General features: G+C 42.3%; 1 protein-coding gene across 2 annotated transcripts in view; it reads right to left on the reverse strand.

Moving 5' to 3' along the window:
- Nucleotides 1-24,723, reverse strand: part of LOC130044980 (S-adenosyl-L-methionine-dependent tRNA 4-demethylwyosine synthase TYW1-like) — a 238,123-nt gene that overhangs the window by 115,017 nt on the left and 98,383 nt on the right. For both annotated transcript variants that reach the window (XM_056137665.1, XM_056137666.1), the window contains 2 exons: nucleotides 23,638-23,747; nucleotides 8,108-8,285 (listed from right to left, as the gene is read on the reverse strand). In XM_056137665.1, coding sequence (XP_055993640.1) covers nucleotides 8,108-8,285; nucleotides 23,638-23,747 — 288 coding nt within the window. The remainder of the gene's footprint in view (nucleotides 1-8,107; nucleotides 8,286-23,637; nucleotides 23,748-24,723) is intronic.

A 24,723-nucleotide genomic window follows, 5' to 3' on the forward strand; every position in this document is an offset into this window, starting at 1 on the left:
TAGTCATTCGCATTATACTCATTTTAACAGGCGAGGACAGAGGCACTGAGAAGCCATCTTCCAGGGGTCAAACAAGAGCAGGTGATCCAACCAAGACTCACGGCTAACAGCTCTGAGCCCTGAGCCCAAGCTCTTCAACTCATTTATGCCTCTTTTTTATGTTTGTTTGTTTGTTTTGCTTTGTTTGGGGAGAAGCACACATAGCAATATTCAGGGCTTATGCCTGGCTCTGTGCTCAGTAATTGTTCCTGGTGGTACTCAGGGGATCATTCGAGAGATCAAACCTGGGTCAGCCACATGCAAGGCAAATGCGGTATCTGCTGTACTATTTCTCCAGCCCTCTGCTTTTTTTCAGTCCATCTAGACAGTCATATTTCTGAAAAATGCACCATTGCGCAACCAAAAGAAAAGGCTCCATTGGAAACATGATACCTTAAAAAAAGAGACCCAAAAATAAAACTAAACAATAAACTCTACGTGACAGGTTTCAGGGAAGCTTCTGGCTGGTGAACACTTGGAGGGGCTGAGACGGAATGGACAAGGAATGCGCTTCCCCCACACCTACCCTTAGGCATCTCATGTTCTTAACAGAATTTTCCTGCTCCTGAGCAGTCTGTCCTCGTATTATTCCTCATATTGCTCAGTATATACCAAACCAGAAATAAGAAAACTATTTTTCCTAAATTCTGTAAGCTGTTCTAGCAATCATCCACCCCATGGAGAGTAAAATAGGAAGCCCAATCTATAGCAGGAGGTCAGAAGTATAGGTGGCAATCTGGAACACGTGGATCGCATCTGAAGGTGACAAGGCAGTCAGCGAGGGATTACTATCATAATCTGTGTGGCTTAAATAACTTCAGGTAAGAAAGTGTCAGAATTGAAGAGAACTGTAGGACACTCACTTATGTCTGCAGAGAATCAGGGAATTGCCTGGTGTGAAAAAACCACCACACATCTGGTGTTGGAGGTGTCGTGAGTACAAAACAGTCAAAAATCAAGTGCTCTGGATTCTTAAACTCAACACTTAATGCTTGGCTCTTGACACTTTGTGCCAGACTGTCTTTATTCTTCTAAAGTCAAAAATTCAGATTTTATGCAAAATCTCTGGATTTTTAAAATGTTGGTTCAAAAGACAGAAAGGCTTTTCCAATACAAAAACAAACAACAAACACTGTCCTCCCATTGTTCATTGATTTGCTCGAGCGGGCCCAGTAACATCTCCATTTTGAGAGTTGTTGTTACTGTGTTTGGCATATTGAATACATCACGGGTAGCTTGCCAGGCTTGGCCGTGCAGGTGAGATACTCTCGGTAGCTTGCCAGGCTCTCCGAGAAGGGCAGAGGAATCGAACCCGGCTTGGCCAGGCTGGCTGCGCGCAAAGCAAATGCCCTACCAATGTGCTATTGCTCCACACAATACTGGACAAATAAAACCTACTTCTTATCAACTGTCATTCTAAAAGCTCCAGTTTTGAGACCTTCCTGTGATCTAAGTTTAGGATGCTTCACTTCTTTTGAAGAGGATTTGTCTCAACTGCAGCTCCAAAGCATGTTACACTGCTGTTACATTACTCTTACAAAAGGAATTTTGTATGTCAGCAACACAGAAAGAATAGGTAAGACACTTTGTCTTAATAATAAAGCTTGTGGGGACTGGATAATAAAAACTAATTCTATTGAAGAAAAACTAGTTTCTTCAATGATTAATGTTTTTATTATGATATTTTTTACTCCCGGGAAAGAACAGCGCAGAGTCTCCTGCCCCCCGCGCCTGGCTGTCCTTACCGGGGCCCCTTGAAGGGGAGCGGGTTGAGTTTTCCTCCCCGCCCTGACCAGGGCTCTGGCAGCCGAAGACCTCCAGAACCAGCCACCACCATGCTGAGACCACTCTCCACACACATGAAGGTACCGGCAGAGGAACAAAGGCAAGCGAGTCCCGGGGCTGAGATCTGCAAGCCTACTTGGATCGGGGCTGAGCATCCTCCACCCAGATCCTCCAAATTCCAGTATGCGGGAGTCACACCCACCAACTGGCCCCCTGGCGCCGTGTAATCCCATCAACGGCCAAGACACAGAGACTATAAAACCCAGCTCCCGGAAGCATCTTATTATCTCATTCCTACTTTGGACAAACTGGCTGGCTACCAAATGCAACCTGCCCACACGGCAGAGTCTGGCAAACTCCCCGTGGCGTACCCAATATGCCAAATACCAGTAACAATGAAGGGTCTCATGCTCCTAACTCTGAAAGAGCCTTGAATATGGCACTTTCTTTTTTTAAATCTCAGGGCTAGGATGAAGGAGACGTTACTGGGGCCTGCTCGAGGCAATCGACGAATGACAGGATGGTTGTTGTTGTGGTTGTGATTTTTTACAACTATATTGTTAACATACTATAGTTATCAATTATTTCTTGCTATAACAACTTCAGAACTGAGTTACTCAAACTTATAGTCATAGATTTTACTCATCATTCTGTGGTTTGGATAGAGGGTATTGGCTGACCACATGAGGTCTCAGTTTTGTGCATGAGTCTGGTCATTTGGGAGAGCCACAGTGCTAGCTGGGACAGTTGGGGCCTCTTCATATTGGCTCTGATCCTTAGCAAGTTTGTCCAGGTGCCACAGGAGTGTTGAGGTTTCACAGACAACCAAGACAGGGCAGACCCACCACACAGCACACACATTATTCTCAAGACAGAACCATTCGGCTTTGGAGCGATGGCACAGCAGGTAGGGCATGTGCCCTGCGCCCAGCCAAGCCGAGTTCGATTCCCAGCATCCCACATGGTCCCCTGAACACCACCAGGAGTAATTCCTGAGTGCATGAGACAGAAATAACCACTGTGAATCGCTGGGTATGACCCAAAAAGAAAAAAAAAGGAAAAAAAAAGACAGAACCATTCACCTTCAGAGAGGCTTGACATAAAGACTTATCCTCAAACCCATCTCTGTGAGAGTCTCAATTATTAACAGTTCTTCTCATAGCCTAGTAACAGTCTGTTCTCAGATTTGGGTTTGAGCTTCATTTTATCTTTATATCTATAAATATATTTCAGCGGATAATCAAGATATGCCAATTCTTTGTGATTCTATGGTTACTTTCCAGAGTTTTTTTTTTCCTCCATTGCCCAGGAAAAGATGCAACTAAAACTGAATGTGATTCCTTCCACCATGGGACTTGAAATGCCTGAAGTTTAAAGAAGACTCGCATATCCCTCGTTAAAATCCACACTTCCAATATTTAAACAATTTCTGTTCAACATTGAAGGAATTTGTTACACGGTCTGTCCAACCACCCCTGACACTTCACTTCTTCCTTTTTGTTTCCCAATTGACCAGAACACAAACTTTAAAAACTGGCTTAATCTATTGAGGATGATTTATTTGGAACTATACACCATGATTTCCCATTTTTTTATCGATAGCGGTCAAAAATAGTGCAAACATCTCATCATATCTTTACCTTCCTGGAGACAAGAAAAGGCTCATTTCAGAAATCCAAAACCAACATTTAATTCTTGAACCCAGCCGTAGAAAGCAAATCACTTCACAATGCTTTTTCAGCATGTCTGATTTGGGGGGGGGGGGGGTAAACTCTAAATAATAGTGGTGAATCTTTTATTGAAACAATGAATCTAATCAAAGCAGATAGAGTGTTAACTAGAATTCATCTGCCTCACAGGGACGGGGAGGGGTGGGGGGTGGGGTTTTATTGGGGTTCTTCATGGTAAAAAATAAGTATTGGTAAAGGGAAATGTGTTTGATATTTGCATGACTGAGACATAAACCTGAAAGCTTTGTAACCTTTCCCACAGTGATTCAATAAATAAATTAAAAAAAAAAAAAAAAAAAAAAGAAAAGGCTCATTATCAAAATTGGGGGAGAGTCGTTAATCAACTAAATTTTCACTATGTCCAGGCATTTTGCTAGATACTTTCACATTATTCAAGTCTTTATAATTTTCCTCACTCTATAATGACATCTACAAAAAAAAAAACCATGTTCAAACAAGCAATCAATCATCCTTTCTGGTTATTATTTTGCTGAGAATTACCATATAACACTCCCAGCAAAGTCAGCCCAAGCTGTGATCAGGTGGCCTGGGGACCCCACTGGCAAATCTCTGGTCAGCAAGTCAATGCAAGGGCATGAGAATGGACAGTATGCAGTACCAGAGAGTAGTCAGGTTACTCAAGCAATGCTCAGGGACCTCCACAGTGTGACCGGGCCATATACAGAGGACAATGTTCTGAGAATCAAACTAGGCTGAGTATGTTCTAGACACTGGTCCTAACCACTGTAATATCTTCCAACCCTGATCCAATTCTTAATGCCTTAAGTTTGAAAAAGGGAGTGGAGAGACAATACAGCAGCATGCACAAAAGCAACTGAGTTTGATCCTGGGGGTCCCATATGGTACCGCCAGGAGTGATTCCTGAATACAGATCCCTGGGGATCTTTAGGTGTGACCCCCAAAACAAACAATAAACAAAAAAAGTTTGGAATAGACTTTGTGTATGTGTATGTGTGTGTGTGCAAATGTGTATGCACACATGTATCCAAACAACACTCTATCTCAGCTTCCCCTTCAAGACCCATATGAAAAGATTTGAAACCAACAACAATCTAATCAAAAAGAATGGTGACTCTAAAAAACCTCACAAAACTTTTAAGTAACTTTTCTTTCTTTTTTCTTTTTGGTTTTGGGGCCACACCCGGCGATGTTCAGGGGTTACTCCTGGCTCTGCAGTCAGGAATCACTCCTGGAGTCTCCGGAAATGATATGGGATATTAGAGATTAAACCCAGGTCAGCAGCATGTAAGGCTACCTCTACCCACTGTTCTATTGCTCCAGCTCCTTAAATAACATTTCCTTTCTCACTACAACCCCATTAACAATGGCTGATTCCAGACGTTTTGGTATGTGCTGTTCTCACAGATGTGAGAAGGCATCTCACTGTTTAGGTTTGTGTCTCCCTGATCATGAATGACAATGAGCACTTTGTCATAAGCCTGTTGGGCATTCACATATCTTCTTTGAGAAAGTGTCTGTACATCTCCTCACCCCATCTGTAGAGGGGACTGTTGGATTTTTTGGTTGCTGAGTTTTCTGAGTGCTTTATAGAGGTTGGCTATTGTTGGTGCCTAGTCAGTTTATAGGACGAGTCCTCGGAGACTGACCCGCAAATGGACAGGACCCTGGACCCCATGACAATGGATGAGGCACTGACTCAGGAGTCCCGCTGACCTGGAAACGGTTAACATCTCTTCCCTCTGCTCTCTTGGCCTCAATTTAAATTCTAGTATAACAAAGAAGCAGTCTTCCCTTTCTCACACATCTCTAACCCAGCTTGGCTTTGGAATGCTGACACTCTCTCACCCCTTCTACCACATCAGGTGTGAGGGGTTGTAACTTATGGAGCCCAGAGATCCCACCTTGCATTCCTCCCCAGAGAATGTTGACCATTTGGTTTGTAGACTCAACAGAACAAAGTATTCTTTGATGCTTTGTTGTCCCTCCTGTAACCCCATCCCCCACCCCACCCCCATCCCCAGTTAATGACTTCTCTGTACTGAGTTCATTCGAGGCCTGTACATAGGATAGTAAAGAAAAGTGGCTCTCCTCCTCTGCTACTTTTGCCAGAGCTTGCTAGTAGCCCTTCAGACCAATTTTATCTCGGGGCTTCCAAAAGAATATTCACACAACAGGCTTCAATCCTTTATCTACTGTATTGTGTACAAATAGTTTCTCCCATTCAGCTGGGTGTCTTTTAATACAGCTTGAGTTTCTGTGACTGCAGCTTTTTAATTTGATATAGTCCCACTTGTTTATTTTTGCTTCTGTTGTCTTTGCCTCTGTGCTCTACTTGAAGACTAGTTGAAGACTAATGGTCTAGTTGAAGACATCGCTATGGTCAATTTACTGGAGAGTTCTGCTGATGTTTTCTTCCATTAGCTTATGTATTCTGGTCTAATCTCTAATCCATTTTGAGTTTACTTTGGGGAATAGTGTGAGGTACAATTTTAAATTCATTTTATTACATGTGGTTATCCAGTTTTCCTATAACCATTTGTTGAAGAGATTTCCTTTGCTTCACTTTGCATATTTATCATAGTTTCTTTATCATTGATTAGCTGTCCATAAATCTGGGGGTTTAGCTCAATTCTGTCCCATTGGTTTTCAGGTCTATCTTTACCTCCAGTACCATCCAGTTCTAATTATTATAGCTTTATTATCCACTTTTCTTATCCGTTTATCCACTAATGTCATATGTTTATCTTCTAAAGAAAGCAATCTATCTAAAAATTAGAAACAGAACGACCAGTGATAACAGTTTTGGGCATCTATCCCCAAAATACAAAAAACATTACTTTGAAAGAATATATGTACACCTATGTTGATCACTGCACTAGTTACAATAGCTAAGATATGGCACTAACCCAAATGCCCAACTACAAAAGAATGGATAAAGACGTTATGGTCTAGATATGCAATGGAATACAATGCAGCTCTAAGAAAGAACAAAATCATATAATTTGTAGCAATATGGATGGAACTAGAGGATAGCATGCTGAGTGAAGTCAGTCAGAAAAGGACAGACACAAAATTATCTCTTTCACATGTGGAACTTAAAGATACACAGCAAGGGGGCAGAGTAAAAGTACAGCAGATAGGGTGTTTGCCTTGCACATGGCAGACCCAGGCTCGATCCCTGGCACCACGTATGATCCCCTGAGCACTTCCAGGAGTAATTCCTGAGCCAGGAAAAAGTCCTGAGCATCTCCTGGTGTGGCCCAAAAACCAATAAAATTTTTTTCTTAAAAAAAGAGATACACAGCAAGACAGCAACAAAGGACCAAAGGTAACACAACAGGAGAACTAATTCACACAGCTGAGTTGGAAGAGAGGGGAGGATACACTGGTAATGGGTGTGGTACTGGGATCATATGCATGAGAAACCACCATTAACAGTATTGTAAATTTGGAGCCAGAGTCATAGTACAGGTAGGGTGCAAACAGGGTGCTTGCCTTGCACACAGCCGGGCCAGGTTTGATCCCTGGCACCCCACAGCAGACCCTGAGCGCAGAGGCAGGAATATGCCCTGAGCATTGCTGGAAAATTTAAAAAAAAAAAAACAGTTAAAAAAAAGTCCAGATCCAGTATTGTAAATCACAAAATCTCCATCAGTTAAAAACAAATAATAATAAAAAATTTTCCTTACTTTTTTTGGGGGGTTAGGGGGAGCAGTTCTTCTCAAGTGGTGCTCAGGAGGCCTGGGTTTAAAGATAGACCTTAACTCTCAGTCAACCAGACCTCCAGTTTAATGTACCTCTACTTTACCTTTTTATACAACTTCAAAGGTTTTAGCTCTCTTTGTAGTCTGGTAGAAATAATTTAAATCAATTCTCTGATTTCTTGTGATGTTAAATTATATATATATATATATATATATATATATATGCATATATAATAGAGGATTCTTTTCGTTTATTCTTGGGCCATACCCAGCAGTTATCATGGATACTCCTGGCTCGGTGCTCTGGAGGCTCAGTGGTGGTGATGATCAAACCTGGGGTTCCCATATGCAAAGCTTATACCCCCCTGTGCCATCTGTCCAGCTCAGTGACTGACTGCTCTACAAATATAGAAGGTGTCTTTCTGTATTTGACAATTATCCGCACCTGGTGATGCTCAGGGCTTATTCCTGGCTCTGTGCTCAGGAATCACTCCTGGCAGTGCTTGAGGGACCATAAAGAGTGCCAGAGACTGAACCCGGGTCTGTCATGTGCGAGGCAAGTTACACCTCATTGTTCAGTATCTACAAAATAAATTTTTAATTTAAAAAGTCCTTTTCTTGTAGACTATAGACCAAACATGATTGTCACCCATTGCCTCTTTTGCAAACCACAACACCCAATAAGAGAGAACAAAAGGGAATGCCCTGCCACTGAGGCAGGGGGGGATGGGGGGTGGGGGGTGGGAGGGATACTAGGAACACCTTATACACCGTCCTATCACTCCAGCCCCTGAATTTCACTGACTAGTAAATTTTAGAGTCAAGTGCAGATTCAAGCAGTGTATCGTAACAAGCTGAACCACTTACCTGATTTCTTCGGGGAATTGTGCATTTGTGACCAGGAAACTAGAGATTTTACATTCATGCAGTAACTTCAAAAACCTGTTGATTTCTGGGTACATGATGGGCTCCCCCACGAGGGACAGTGCACAGTGCTTTACTTTCATTCCTTCCTCAAAGCGGTCTTCTTTGACACCCGGTACTCCTGGAATCAGAAGTAAAAAGGAACAAGCTCAGCAGTACACAGAGGAAGGATATTGCTGGAATTATTAATTTTAATTCTTCTTAATGGTTCTTGGTTAACGAGGAGAAATTCGTTTTCTGAATAATGGCCAAAAACATATAAAAGGGCCAGTGGCAATCACAGGGGTGGAGGACTATATTATTACATCCGTCAGCAATCTCATCCCAACTCTACCAGCAATTAAACCACATCAATACAAGCAACGGTGGTAAACTCATTATCTGGAACACAGAACGTGTAACTTCCCATAATTTGCTTGGCTCAGCAGTCTTTCATGTTAATCCAGAAAACAAATGCAGTTGATCTAGTCAGAAAAAGCAGAGCCTATTAGACGCCAATCACTTTCTCCTTCTATTCCTCACTATTCTGATCTAAATACAAATGGCCCAAAAGTATGGACGAGGAAAAAAAAAAAAAAAAGAAGAGAAACCTGCAGTTGTCATCTATGGATTCACACTGGGATCATTCTGCTCACCTGTACCAGAGGCTCTCAACCTTTTCTTCTAATTTAAATCACCTGAAGAACTTTTAAAATTCTGGGGCTGGGAAGACAGTCCAGGAATTTCTGCACATCATGAATGTGGTGAACCTTGAGGACCATGTGGTCCCCTGCAAGCATAGCTGAGCGCGGCACTGTAGGCCCCTGAGCATCACCGGGTGGCACATGTCCCTGGCACTGCAGGGACCAGGCAGCACTGAACTGCCTGGCTGGCTGAAAATAATGGGGCCCCAGGCCTTCTGGGTACCACCTGGGAAACCCTAAAATAGACAAGTAAATTAAAGTTCTATGTCTTTCTAATATTCCTGATAACATGGTTCCGGACCAGCCACACCCAGGGCAAATAGATCAGACTCATCTGTGAGGGTGAATCCAGGCTAAGGCAGTTTTAAGTCTGTTAGGTGATTCCAATGTCCAATCAACTTTAAGAACCAGAAGCCTGTTCACACCTAAAAGTTCCCAGATGACCCTAAGGTAGAGACAAGATGAGGGGCAAATAAATCATCCGTAGTTCCTTCCGGAGTGAGAAGCTGAAAATATCTTTTAAACTTCCCAGCATCGGGCAGGTATTGCAAACCAAGCAATTAACCTCTGGGACACCGGGAGCAGCACAGTCAGCGCACTCCGCATGGAGACCCCATCTGCAATCTCGTGGGTTGATAAGCACTGCCTGTGCTCTGGGCTCCAATACAGATAGTACGCATTTCTGAAAGACTCCGCTGAACTTAAAAAGTATAATTAAAAAAAAAAAAAGAAAAATGGATCTCCTTTATGCAGCTATTTCTCCCAATTACGTCCAGGCCGTTTTAGAAGACGACACACTCTGGTTCTTGGGAAAGATGGGAGTGAGGTGAAGCACGCTCCCTCTCATTTAGTAACTATCTTTGGAGCATCGTTTTCCTCCTTCTCCTTCCTCTTCTTCTCTTTTTGTCTTTGTTTTGTTTTAGGTCCACACCCAGTTGTGCTCAGACCTTACTTCCGGTTCTGTGCTCATGGATCATTTCTAATGATGCTCAGAGGACTGCATATGCAGGTATCAAAACTGGATCGGCACATGCAAGGCAAGCGCCCTACCCACAGTACTATCTCTCCAACCCTGAAGATAATTTTCTTAACTATAATTATTCCTCAGGAAAAAAAACATCAAAGAAATTTGTTACAATTAAGCATGTAACGAGCCTTAGCCTAGACTCCGACAAAAAGGAAATACTCATTAGGCCTTTCTATTATTACTGTTTTTATCCTACTTTATTAAAGGGATTAAATTTCAATCACTCTAACCTTAACACAAATAAGAAAGCTGGAAAAAAGTAAACTCGGTTTTCACTGCAAATTTCTGCATACATTTTTAGGAAGTCGTATTTATTCATCCTCTCTTCTTCCCAACATTGCCCCCAGCCCTTGGAAAGAGCAAATATCCACGAGATCAAATCAATAAATGGAGGTTACAATCAGAACAATCTAGAAGTGACAGGGGAAATCTTCTTCTATGACTAACTGCAATTCTCAAAATGTATTTCATGTCAGTTATTTTGGGTAAATTTTTAGGTTACTAAAATGTAAGATCTTAACTCAAGTAAATCAAGGTTTTAAATAAAACTTGATCCTTAACTCACTGTGTTTCCAAGACAACTCGGCATTAAGCATAAAATTTCCTTTTTTGTAAAAAATATTAACTTTAATCCTTCTATACACAGATGATGAGCAGAAGGTCAGATTTAATCTGAATTGTAAAATTAACGTAAAATTCGGGGACTGGAGAGATAGTACAGTAGGTAGGGCACTTACCCTGCACCTAGGATCAACCCCCAGTATGTTCTACGAGCACCCAAACGAGTGATTCCTGAGGGCAGAGCCAGGTGTAAGCCCTGAGCATCGCTGGGTGTGGCCCCAAAACAGAACTACCAAAAAAATTAATCTAGAATTCAGAAAGCAGAGTAACTGAGCACTGGCTAGATTCTCACAACCAGGAATCAGACATACTGAGAGCTATATGTTCCAAGTTCAAGTTCCAGCTATAGTCACCTTCTTTCACCCCATTCCCTGATATTTAGCAGGGGGATTTTCTACTTCATACACACCATCTTTAGTCAAATGAAGTCCATGAGACACATAGTGTGGTACCAAGCCCATCGTTCATAAAACAAGAAGAACAAATATCATGAGGAAATAATGCCCTGAGCACTGCACTGTCCTCCCGTTGTTCATCAATTTGCTTGAGTGGGCATCAGTAACATCTCATTGTGAAACTTCTTGTTACTGTTTTTGGCATATCGAATACACCACAGGTAGCTTGCCAGGCTCTGCCATGTGAGTAGGATACTCTCGGTAGCTTGTTGGGCTCTGAAAGGAACAGAAGAATCGAACCTGTGTCGGCCGTGTGCAAGGCAAATGCCCATGAGTATCCATAAAACGTGATGTAGAAATATTTTAATTATGATATTTATTTTATGGCTAAAATCACTTTATTATTTTAAATAAAATGGATAGTTCATTCAACCCAACATCTATTTACCTAAGCAACTTTTCTATTAGAAATAAAACAGAAAACCCTCTGCCTTTGTGAAGATTGTGTGGGAGACAGAATAGACAGAAACATTGAAGATATCAAACTTGGGATCAGGAAATAGTTCAATGGGCTGAAGCACATGCCTGGGACTCATGAACCCCAAGTTCTAGCCCAACACCGCATGGCTCTCAAGCACCCCTGGGTGTAGCCTAGTGGCCCCAGCACTATGCCCATGTCAGGACAGCACAGCAGGGCGGGCACATAGGAGTGTTCCCTCTACTCAAACTCCTGGCACTGCTGTGGAGTTCTTCTCCGCACCCCTCCAAAAAAGGTAATAAATCTGTAATTCTCTAGCAGAACAGTTCTATAAAAATTCAAGATGAAAATGTGTCTATCTAATACAGTAATCACACAAATCTTGGGCACCTAAAATGTGACTATTGTGGCAAGAGAATTGTGTTTTTATTGTATTTCATTTTCGATAATTAAAATTTATTTTTTTGTTTGGGGGCCACACTCCGTGGTGCTCTCGGCTCTCACTCAGGTATCATTTTAATTAAAATTGAAAGAGCTATGAGTGGCTCATGGCTACCATACAGGAAATGTTGTACATGGAAAAGACAGAGCAGGTAAAAGATAATGATCTGCAGTCCCAAGAAGAAACAGAGAGAGGCAGCTGCCCAGTGAGCCGGGAGAAGCATCCTTATAAAGGCGAGACTGGATAATGGAAGAGATGAAGGAGTGAGTCAGAGCACAGACTGGGCAAGGGCATTCCAACTATGGAAAGCAGAACGAAGGCCCTCGGGTCATGCACAGGGAATCTCAAGAGCGTGAAGAGTCCACAGAGCACAGAGTTCTGAAAGGATCTCAAGAAGGACAAAAGGGTAGGAGAAGGGCTAATCTCCAAGAGGTCAGTTGGCATGCAAAAGTCAATTTGGCACATGAGGGTTTTCAACTGGCTGGATGTGGAACAGAGCAGAAAGAGTTGCAAATGTCTAAGTTACAGGTCTGAGCAAAGGAGACATCATCGACTCAGACAAAAGAAGCCCCGAGGGACACAGGTATGGGAGTTGGGAGTGTGAGGGCTATGGCCCTGTGGTAATTTTAGACTCAGGTGACTGCATCTGAATGCCTTTCCGAAGACCAAGTTAGGATCCTAGGAGAAAGGGCGAACTTATAATCAACACTTGCAAATAGTACTTCCATCCCAAAGGTAAACAAGATGATCAAAGCTGTAAATATAGAAAGAGAAAAGAATGACTAAGTCCTCGGACACCCACATACCTGGGAAAAGAAAGACAGGTCAGGAAAGAACACAACCCCGGGGCCAGCCAGGGAGAGAGGAAACTGAAAACGGTGAGCAACAGCTTCTCCCAGAGCTCCAACTAAAAATATCATAATTGCCATTTCAACTATAGAAACAAAAAAAGAAGGCCAAAAAAGCTGTGCTGGTAAAATCTTTTAAAGTAATGATTCTGCAATTTGAAAATGACCCTTGGATGGGGCTGGAGTGATAGCACAGCAGGTAGGGTGTTTGCCTTGCACGTGGTCGACCCAGGTTCTATTCCCAGCATCCCGTATGGTCCCCAGAGCATCACCAGGAGTAATTCCTGAGTGCAGGACCAGGAGTTAACCCCTGTGCATCGCCGGGTGTGACCCAAAAAGCAAAAAAAAAAAAAAGACCCTTGGCTTGCTTGTCTGTTTCTCTACCTGCTTATTTCCACTCTAGAGAAGCCCGTATTCGCTCTAATACATACATCTCTCTTTCTCTGCCCTCACGTCTTTCTAAGTAAGTGCTAATTTAAAAACTACCTTAACTTAAGTAAACAAGAAGTAAATAAAATTTATAGAGCCCTAATTTTCTCCAAAGTAAAGTGTTGAGAAAAATTGCACTTCTGGACTGAAGAAATAGTACAGTGGGGGTAGAACACACACTGGTGACCTGGGATTGATCCCCAGCACCCCTGAGTGATCCCTGGGCACAGAGACAGGGGTAAGCACTGAACACCTGTGGGTGTGGCTCCAAAACCTAAATAAATAAATAAAAACATGTCCTCCTTCCTAACGGTTCATTTCTATTCCATACCCTTTGCCAAAGGCTATTACAGTGGTCTCCACATCAAGACATTAGGGGCCCAACTTCATGCCTTTTTCACAGTTTTTATGTATTTTGGGGGGGGGGGAGGGTCACACCCAGCAATGCACAGGGTTTACTCCTGGCTCTGCACTCAGGAATTTCCCATGGCAGTGCTCAGGGGACCATATGGGATGCTGGGAAACGAACCTGGGTCGGCCACGTGCAAGGCAAACGCCCTACCTGCTGTGCTATTGCTCCAGCCCCTATTCACAGGTTTTAAAGAAATGTGTCAGAAAATGCCCTGAAGAAGGCAGATGGTCGTCTATTGCTCAGAATAGAGTTTATCTCAAAAGTCTGGAGCAACTGGAGAGAAAAATACTCTCTCTTCTCTTCCCAGAACAAAATACTTTCTAAGTAAAATCTTACCTAAAAACTTCTCCTGGCTGAATGGCAAGATGTCTTTGACAGAGACACTTGCACTCTGCAGTTTTTCTGAAACAAGCTTAAGAAAACAAGGAGCAGGGGATAGTCCCTTCCCCATCTCCGTGTTTCTGTTGGATGCATTCTTTAGCATACCTTGTCTGTGAAAAACGTCTGTCAAAGACTTACTTTTGCATTCCATCACTTCAAACTCAAACTTAAATACAGGTGAAAATGTTCAGCAACAGGTGATGTCTTTTTTATTTATTTATTTTTTAATCTTTGAACTTTCAGCACCCAAGGAGAACTGACAGAAGATCCACTCACTTGGTGTCTGTTAGAAAAACTTTAACCCCATTCTCTGGGAGCCCTTTCTCCCTGCAGTGATGGAATTTAGAGGACAGGCAGCATCTTGGAAAGATGCTGAGCTGCACTAGAATTGTGACCCAGTTGTAATCAATATAAAGTTAATTTTGCAATTATATAAAGTAAAAGCTAAAAACAGGCCAGGAGAAAAAAAATATTTTAATGATTCGATGAAATAACTGAAAAGACAATGATTACACTTGGAACTGAGAATAGAAGCAAAAAGCATTTGAAAATCAGAATATCTTCAAAACCTTTTGCGGCTGACAACTTCGCTAAAACTGGAAATAGAGGCAATAAAAAAAATAAATAAACACCAAATATCCAAAAGTGACTGAATCAGACCAATAGAAATGGCAGGTGTTCATTATGGATGGCGGGGATCAGTGGGGGGGCGGGGGGGGCAGTGGGGACAGGACAGAGTACTAGAAAATAAATGACTGCAAGCCATAATACGTAAAGTAATTAATGAGTTAAGAGTTGAACTCTAGGAGAGGAATGATAGCTCCTGACAGCTAAATGCGCTTTTTTTTTTTTTGCTTTTGGAGTTACACCCAGCGATGCACAGGGGTTACTCCTTCTGGTTCTGCACTCAGGAATTACTCCTGGCGGTGCTCAGGGGACCATATGGGATGCTGGGAATCAAACCCGGGTTGGCTGCGTGCAAGGCAAATGCCCTACCCACTGTGCTACCGCTCCAGCCCCGCTCCAGCTTTTTTTTTTTTTCTAATGAGTACAACTCTAGCAGGCTGAAGTGATAGCACAGTGGGTAGGGCATTTACCTTGCACGCAGCCGACCTGGGTTCGATTCCTCCGGCCCTCTTGGAGAGTCCGGCAAGCTACCGAGAGCATCCCACCCGCACAGCAGGACCTGGAAAGCTCCCTGTGGCGTATTCGATATGCCAAAAACATTAACAACAAGTCTCACAATGGAGACTTTACTGGTGCCCACTCGAGCAAATCAATGAACAATAGGAGGACAGTGCTACAGTGCTAGTGCTACAACTCATAGCATCCTGATGTTCCAGTTATATAAATGTATTTGTTTACCAATAGATTTGTGAAACTGGTTCTCTATGGGAAACAGTCCTTTCTCACATCATTTCAGAACTTGTGGGAACTAGCAGCTGGGATACTTTCTGTTTAGACTGGTATTTGTCACACTCAGGACTAAATGCAGATTATTATATGCTGCACTTTATAAATGGTGGTTAAATGGCTGTCTAATTCATTTTCCTAGTTGTGATGCACAATATAACTTAAACAAATGCTTCCATCCAAGTATTCCTTCAGTAAAATGTATATAATTTGTTGACCATGGTAATCTAGAAATGAGTACCACTGGGCTTATTTGAATTAAGATATGGGCACTGAATTTCATCCTGATAGGTTATCACCAGTGCCATTTCACCTTTTTGAGTGATTCACTCTTTTGGAGTGAGTCACGTGCAGGGAATATAAATATCACATAAAGATGGTTTGTTATCCAGTCTGCCTTATCCTTAATCTGTTCACAGATTTAAAAAAAAATTCACAATTTTTTTTGTCTTAAGAGTTATGGAACAGGAAAATGAAGTGTTTGCTCTTCATTTTCTAAATGACTGTAAACTCAGTCAGAGAACAAACTCAAGGTTTTCATCAAATTAAATTCCATTTTTAAAAAAAAATGGGGGGAAAGGGGGTACTTAAGGCACTTGCCTTGCATGCAAGTGATTCTGGTTTGATCCACAGGAGCCACTATGATTCCCCAAGAACGCCAAGAGTGACCCATGAGCACAGGGTCAGAAGCAAGCACTATGCTTAAATGATATCAATGGAAGAAAATAAATAAATGAAAGAGAAATAAAACAAAACTTATTTCTACACTACGAAAGTCAGAAGACAAACCTCTGAGACACACAGACACACAGTGATTAAGTTACACAGTTACCAATCAGTATTCTCAGCCATTGCCCCATTAATTTAGTACTCAAATGACTAAGCAGTAAACCAGACAAACCTATAAGAGCAAAGAAGTGAAAGCATTAGTATTCACCTACATCTAGTATTTTCATCTATGAAGAATAATTCTAAGGGAAAACTTAGAGCACAGTTTCCAAATATTCGGTAAAACCAATAATCTGGATGTTTCTGTGAAATTACCTTTTAGAGTAGATAATCATTTAAATCAGTGAACTCTGAGCAATGCAGACTGTCCTCTGTAACATGGATAAAACTCATCCAATCAGAAAAAAAGGTTGATCTCTCTCAAGCAAGCAGGAATTCTATCACAATGCCACTGAATTTGAACGTATACTCTTCTGAGTGAACTGGTGTGTTCTATCAGCCTTGCTTGGACTAGCTAAGCCTGCATAAACATGCAAGGCTATTTCTTTCATCTCACTCTCTCTCTCTCCCTCACCCCCTTCATCCCTCCATGAATCTTTCCATCTTTACACACACACACACACACACACACACACTATTAACTCCACTTCTCCAGAGAACTCTAATATGCTATGCTACTGAAAACAAAACATTTCCTTGAAAGAAAGCCATGATTTATTTGAAAAATCATCAGTCAGTAATATTATTTAAATTAACAATGCAAACCTACTTCAATTCTAATTCTGTGGAAATTCACTAGTTCCATAACAAACATCTTTGTTTAATTTTATGATAGACTATTAGTTCCTCGCCAAACAGCTTTCTTTAATTTTGTGACAGACTAATAATAGACAACTGTATTACCCATATAAAAAAATTCACTTAAGAGCCAGGAGACAGTACAGCAATTAGGGAGTTCATGGTTAGGATATTCCCAAGGCAGGATTGACTGACAGCACCAAGTGCTCCCTAGAGCACTGCTAAGTGGCTCCAACACTGCATCCTGGGGCCTTACATTGAACCACCAACCCTGTTGACCCAGGATAGCCTATGGGGCCCCTGGTCTCTTATATACTGTTTGGGAGCCCATTCCAAATTAATTTACCAAAATAAGTAAATAGGGGCTGGAGTGATAGCACAGCGGGTAGGGCATTTGCCTTGCACACGGTCGACCCGGGTTCGACTCCAAGCATCCCATATGGTCCCCTGAGCAGTGTCAGGAGTGATTCCTGAGTGCAAAGCCAGGAGTAACTCCTGAGCATCGCCGGGTGTGACCCGAAAAGAAAAAATAAATAAATAAATAAATACATACATACATAAATAAATAAATGGCTAGGGCGATCATTCAAAGGCCCCAAGTTCGGTCCCAGATACCACTTGGTCCTCTAGCCACAGTACCAAGTATAGTCCCCCAGACACCATTGGCGCTATTGTGGCAAAAATAAAGAGTGCTAAAGACTGAGAAAAGTGTATATGAATCAGCACACATAGAGACACATACATATGCACAGAACAACTTTCCTAGAACATTCATAAAGAGGATGCTAGAGATGAGGCTCAGTGCAGAACACATGCCCTGGATATATGGCCCAGGGTTTGATCCCTGGCACCCCCCCCACACACACACAAATCCATAAAGAATGAAAATACTTAATAAATTACCCTTAATAAACTTAACTTCAAAATTTCTTATAAAAAGGAAGAAACAATAGAATAATAAGAGAAGTATATTTCATTTTTTTGTTCTTGATTCCTGGCACCATGTTCCTAAAATAATTGGGATTTTTGTAGTGATGCATGCCTCTTAAGTAGTTTCTTTTAAGCACACCTTGAGTAGGCTAGTGAGATGGCAGAGAACAAAAAGACCCAGGATCAGACTAGCTAATTGAAGATACTGAACGAGGTGAAATTTTCAGCCATACCATGGACCTGAAAGAAAGGGAAATAAAGGTTTAACTTTTGGTGATTCAATATTTTTTTTTAAAAGAGCTTTCAAATGAGCTTATTTAGAGCACCACAATTCCAATGGTACAGAAGCTCCTGTACTTCTGACCCACCCAGAGCTCACAAGCACAACCACAGCATTAATAATGTTCTTCGTAAAACGACTCTGGCAAATGAACTGAATCTGAGGAAGAAGTCCTGGGAACCTTCAATTCCTCTTCATCCGGTCAGAAGCACAGTTAACAACCAGATTAGTGACTGGCATCTAGAGCGGAGCAGCCTTGTAATACTGACCCCTTAATCTAAGGGTCTGATGCTATCTCCAGACAGTGTCAGAACTGAATTAAAATAGAGAACACCCAGTAAGTGTCTGCTGAGATCTGGAGAGCCTGAATGGTGGTTTGGGAGCAACCAGACTTCAGAAGGCATGACAAATGTCAGAAGCAATAACCTGACGTAACAAATTTCTTTGCATAAATCACCGATGGGGCCAGAGAGACAGTCATACAGTAAGCAGGTACTTGCCTTGCACACAGCCAACCAGGGTTCAATTCCCAGCACCCCATATGGTCTCAAAGTCGCACCAGGAGAGATCCCCTAGCATAGAGCCAGAAGTAAAATCTGAGCATAGCCAGGTGTGGATCAAAAACAAAAAAATCAAAAAAACAAAAAAGAGAGAGAGACAGAGAAAGAAAGAAAGAAAGAAAGAAAGAAAGAAAGAAAGAAAGAGAGGAAGGGAGGGAGGGAGGGAGGGAGGGAGGGAGGGAGGGAGGGAGGGAGGGAAAAAAAAGTATCGTCCATGAAAAGTAAATGGAGACAATTTATGTTTCTAGGTAGAAATATTTAATATTGGGGGAAGGAGGGAAAGAACTGCCTAAAACCCAAATTGCTAATTACCAGGGTTTAAAAAGACTCGTATGTCAGCACCACGAGTCTGCCTATAAAAATATAACCTTGTTTGGCGCCATTTTTGCATCCTTGCATATGAAAGGAAAGGAGAGGAGTTGTAGGCAGTAATAGGTGAAGACAGAAGAATACAGAAGTCATCTGCAGCTGTCACTTTTAAAGCCATCATTGAGCAAGGCAACAAATCAACCTGGAGCAGTGGGTCTCCAACATGTACTCTCCCTGAGCTATAGTACAGCAAGTACTTGCATGTGGCCAACCCAGGTTCAATCCCCAGCACCAGATACGATCCTCCAAGCTTGCCCGGAATGATTCCCTGAGGACAAAGCCGGCAACACGCCTTGAGCAGAGCACCACAGGTGTGATCCCCAAACCAAATACAAATGAACAAAACAAAAATGTATTTACCCAAGTCAACAATCTCGACACCACCTGAAAATATGTTTGAAATGGACATTCTTGATTTCTAACACTACCTTCACTACCCAGCCACGGCCACGCTCCAGGACGCTTTTCTTAAAACCCAACTTCCAGGACTGACGCACCATATCTGATAGGGTTCAAATATGGTTTGAACCATGGGAACACCTACAAGGACGATTAGAGGTCACCCCAAAAGCCTCTATCCCTCTCGGGGAGCCTGGCAAGCTACCGAGAGTATTCCACATACAAGGCAGAGCCTGGCAAGCTATCCGTTGTCTATTCAATATGCCAAAACCAATAATTACAATGGGTCTCATTTCCCTGACCCTGAAGCAGTTACCAATACAGCAGCATTGAGAAGGATGAGGAAGGAAAGGCTGATAAAATCTCAAGGTCAAACTAGGCTACCAAAACGAAGAAAGACAAAAATGATTGTCTGTATGTTCAATGCATGTACACTGGCATCAGATGCATCTATCGAGGACCTGAGGGTACCAGTGCAAAAGATCAAGTACGACATCATTGGTCTGACTGAGACAAGAAGGCATCAATCACATCATGCCGTTTTCAGCAATGGAGAAGAACTGTTCCTCAGAACATGCGATAAAAGAGAAATCGGTGGTGTTGGTGTCTTTATCAACACGAAGTTGGCCATAAGCATTGATTCATTCGAATGCCTAACAACCCGAATTGGACGATTACACTTGAATAGATGTGGCTCACTGCTGGCAGATTCTATCTTCATTGTCTACGCACCAACATCCAATTATGTCACTGTCAATGTCCTCCCATTGTTCATCGATTTGCTCGAGTGGACCCAGTAACTTCTCCACTGGAGACTTTTGCTGTTACTGTGTTTGGCATATCAAATACATCACGGGTAGCTTGCCTGGCTCTGCCGTGCAGGTGAGATACTCTCAGTAGCTTGCCGGGCTCTCCGAGAGGGGTGGAGGAATCGAACTCGGGTCGGCCATGTTGGCTGCGCGCAAGGCAAAAGCCCTACTGCTGTGCTATAGCTCCAGCCCATCCAATTATGATGAAGGAGAAATTGAGAAGTTCTACATGGAGCTGGAGAAGTTCTATAAACAAGACCACACCTTCTACAAGATCACTGTTGGTGATTTTAATGCCAAGATAGGACCAAGAAGATCAGCCGAAGAATTCCACATCTGGACCCATACCCTAGAATGGAACAAAGAGGGTGACAGACCGTCTGAGTTCATCATGTCGACCAAGACCATCCAAGGTAACTCACAGTTCCAGAATGCCGAATCTAAACGTTGGACATGGGAGTTTCCCGGTGGACAGTCCACAACGAAATTGACCACATCATATTCAACTGACGGTTTTGCCTGACCGATGTTGCTGTTGTCCTAAAATTCCAAACGGGATCGGACCACCTTCTCCTTCGTGCAAAATTCTACTTCAAACATCAGGGAGAAAGGGCTGCAAAGTTTAAGAAGAGGACTCCCAGACCGACCACCAACTGGGAGCTCTTTGGCACTATTGCTGCAACATGGGAAGATGCTGTCATTGACAACACTGAAGAGGAATACAACCGACTGGTTCAGCACCTCCATGATTGTGCGAGGAACGCCAAGAGAGAGATAGCCACAAAAAAACGCCTGTCTTTGAAAACTATTGAGCTTATTCACCAATGTGGTTTGGCGCATGCCTCAGGCAATCGCAAGTGAATGTCCGAGCTCGCAAAGCAGTGCAGAGATGGAATAAAGGAAGACCTCAAAGAGAGAAGAGCAGAAGTGCTGGTAGATGGAGCAGAAGCTGGGAAAAGCATTTGTAACTCCCGCCTGTCCTTCGCCAAGTACAAGACCAAGATGACTGCCCTCTGACATCCTGATGGATCTATCACATCTTCCAGAAGGGCAATGGAGAAGATTTTTCATGACTTCTACTCAGATCTCTTTGATAGCCACATCCACCTGCCCACATACCAAATTCCGCAGGATGGATATGTCATTCCCAACATTCTCCCTTCCGAAATATGACACGCCATCTCGTCAGTAAAGAAACGTACAGCACCTGGCCCAGACAAGGTCAGACCTGAACACCTGAAGAACCTGCCATCAGTACTCATCAATACACTGGCTCGGCTCTTCACATGCTACCTGTCTGAATGCAAAGATTCGTCCCAATGGAAAACCAGCAGGACTGTACTACTGTACAAGAAGGGAGACATCCATGACATTGGCAACTATCGCCCGATCTGCCTATTGTCTATTGTCTACAAGCTGTTCACTCAAGTCATCCTGAATAGGATTGGCAGAACACTAGATGAAGGATAACTATGCGAGCAAGCCAGGTTCCACAAATGATTCAGCACCATCGACCATATCCACACGATAACCAAGCTCATTGAGGTTTCTCAGGAGTTCAAGATGCTGCTCTGTCTAACGTTTATTGATTTAAAGAAGGCCTTTGATTCTGTTGAGACAGAAGCAGTCATTGAAGCCCTAGCTAATCAGGGCATTCAAACTCAATACATCAGGATCCTCTGTGAGCTGTATTACGGATTCACTACCAGGATCTCACCATTCTACAAAGAAGTGATATCATCCATGTCAAGAGAAGGGTTCGGCAGAGTGATACCATTTCACCAAAACTCTTCAGTGCCACCCTCAAGGATGTCATGTGACAACTGGAATGGGAAGGAATGGGAGGGAAGATAGATGGTCGGCAATTACACCACCTCCGCTTCACTGATGACATTGTTCTAATAACACCAAACATTAGCCAAGTGGCACAAATGCTGGCCAACTTCGACCGTGAGTGTGGAACGGTAGGACTGAATCTCACGAAGACAATGTTTATGAGAAATGGTATCGTTCCTGACGTTCCATTCACTCTCAATGGAAGGACCATCTCTGTATGCAACAATTATGTGTACCTAGGTCGAGAAGTCAACATGACAAATGACCTGGCACCTGAGTTGTGCAGGAGGAAGAGAGAGGCTTGGAATGCCTTGAAGAGCATCGAAGAAATAGCTAAGAGGACGAACAACCTCCAGCTCCGGGCACATCTCTTCAATTCCACTGTTCTTTCTGCATTAACATACGCCTCAGAGACCTGGGCCCTACGCAAACAGGATGATAATGCTATTCGGGTCTCCCAAAGAGGAATAGAAAGAGCTATGCTTGGAGTATCACATTTCATTCAAACGTGAGGAAGAATCCGGAGTTCTGACCTCCATTGATGATCAAGAATCAGGGACGCTGTCTCGTTTGCCAAAGCATCGAAAATCAGATGGGCTGGACACGTAATGTGATTTGGAGGCAAGCCATTACAGACTAGATTTCATGGGATGTCAAAAGTCTGCGTGGCTGCCCACCTACCAGATGGTTAGACTTCTTCATCAAGACCCTGAACGATCGGTTTGAGGCTCTTCGTGTTCCTAGAACGAACAGATGCCAATGGGCTACACTAGCACACGACAGGGACAAATGCAGAAGTTACTGGCGCCCGCTTGAGCAAATCGATGATTAACGGGAAGTCAAGTGATCAAGTGATCCATAACTCAGAAGCACTCTATAAGGAGAGGGATGAGAAATCTGCTTTATTTTTATTTTGCTTTTTAAGTGAAAAATAATAGTCTGTTTACAAAGTATTAGTTTATAGAAAAGTGTATGTATATATGTATATGTGTGTGTTTAAGGAATTTGTGTTTTAGCAAGCTGTGTATATAAACCTTACATAAAAGTCAAAAACCTTATAATACAAACCTAAATGTATCAGAAAATACTAGAACCAGGGTGATAAAACTGTAGTACTTCACTATGTATTATGTCAGGTAAATTCTAATTAATAACATCACTCCATTTTATAAGGCATATTCAAAAAAGCCTTCTCAATACAACATAACTCTGGTTTTCAACATTATACACTGATAGAACATAACCAGTTGATGGATTGCTTTAGGCAGTTGAAAAGCACTGATCTGAAATTATTTAAATTCTTCCAATGGTCTCAAGTTCTATTGCATTCATAAGACTACTCAGTCCTCATCAAGACAGAAAAAAAGTAGCAAAAGTTTTCAGAAAACAAATCTTGTACGCTGAATAAACCCAAGTCTAAATTAAAAGGTTTTTGGTTCTTTTCATCATATGAATGTCAACAGTAAAAGCTACTGTTTCACTGTTTAAAAGGCCAAAATGGATATGGCAATTTTATAGTTTTTCAATTACTTACGTGAAAATTTGTCAAAAGGAACAAAATACTGTCAAAGAAGCAATTCCTCTGCCAATTCAATTTAAACTATTAGCACTTCTCTGCGGAAGTATGTAAATACCTTTAAACTGCTTGATCATGTTCTGATGGTTTTTGATGGCCTCCTTTAAGATTACTTCAGGCTCGTCCATCTCCCACCTCCATTCAGTACCCACTGGATTGGTGTGGTGTCTAGGAAAAGAGACAAAAGTTCAAATGTTAGAATCAGGATTGGAAGGCTTGAGTGACAGGTCAGCATTTGCCTTGCATGTGATCAACCTGGGTTTGAACTCTGAGTCCTGAATGCAATGCCAGGAGTAGCCCCTTAGTACTACTGGGTGTGACCACAAGGAAGAAAGAAAGGAAGAAAGGGATGGAGGGAGGGAGGGAGGGTGGGAAGGAAGAAGGGAAGGAGGGGAGGGAGGGAGGGAGGCAGGGAGGGAGGGAGGCAGGGAGGGAGGGAGGCAGGGAGGGAAAGGAAAGGAGGAAGGAAGGAAGGAAGGAAGGAAGGAAGGAAGGAAGGAAGGAAGGAAGGACGAAAATCAGGATTGTTTTTTCCTACAAGTTTGGTTGTTTGAAACTGTATTTGTTTTCCAACTTAAACCAGGGCAATTAATAGACAGAGATAGAAAAGGGAAGTGCCTGCTCTGAGATTTACCAAGTCAACAACACTGATTCTAATTAAATTTAGAACAATACAAAATGTAAACCCCTTTCTCCAGACAAACCACCACCACGCCAGCAGGTATTCAGAAGCAAGTAACAACTAACAGGGTATTACCAGAAAAGCTGGCAGATCACACTGACGGACTTGCCCTGGGAGGCAGCATTATTAAAAGATCTAAAAGGCCTATTAGACATTGATAAACATATGATATCTGTCTACATACAGACATTATGAGAAAATATTCTGCAAGCCATATCCTCCTATAGGTAAACCAGAAGAATTTTAAGGCAGTGGTACATGGACAGTAGGCCTAGAAACAATGAACCTCTCAACGCAAGCCCAACACTTGAAAAGATTCACTCAAACTCCAGTAAAAAGTTGATTCAAAGTGGATCAAAGATGTTGATATCAGATCAGAATCCATAAAATATATTGCAGAAAATATAACAGAATGTTCTCAAAGCAGAATCCATGAAATATATTGCAGAAAATATAGCAGAA

This window comes from Sorex fumeus, unplaced genomic scaffold (assembly GCF_029834395.1).
Source record: "Sorex fumeus unplaced genomic scaffold, SorFum_2.1 ptg000126l, whole genome shotgun sequence".
NCBI classification, from domain to species: Eukaryota; Metazoa; Chordata; class Mammalia; order Eulipotyphla; family Soricidae; genus Sorex; species Sorex fumeus.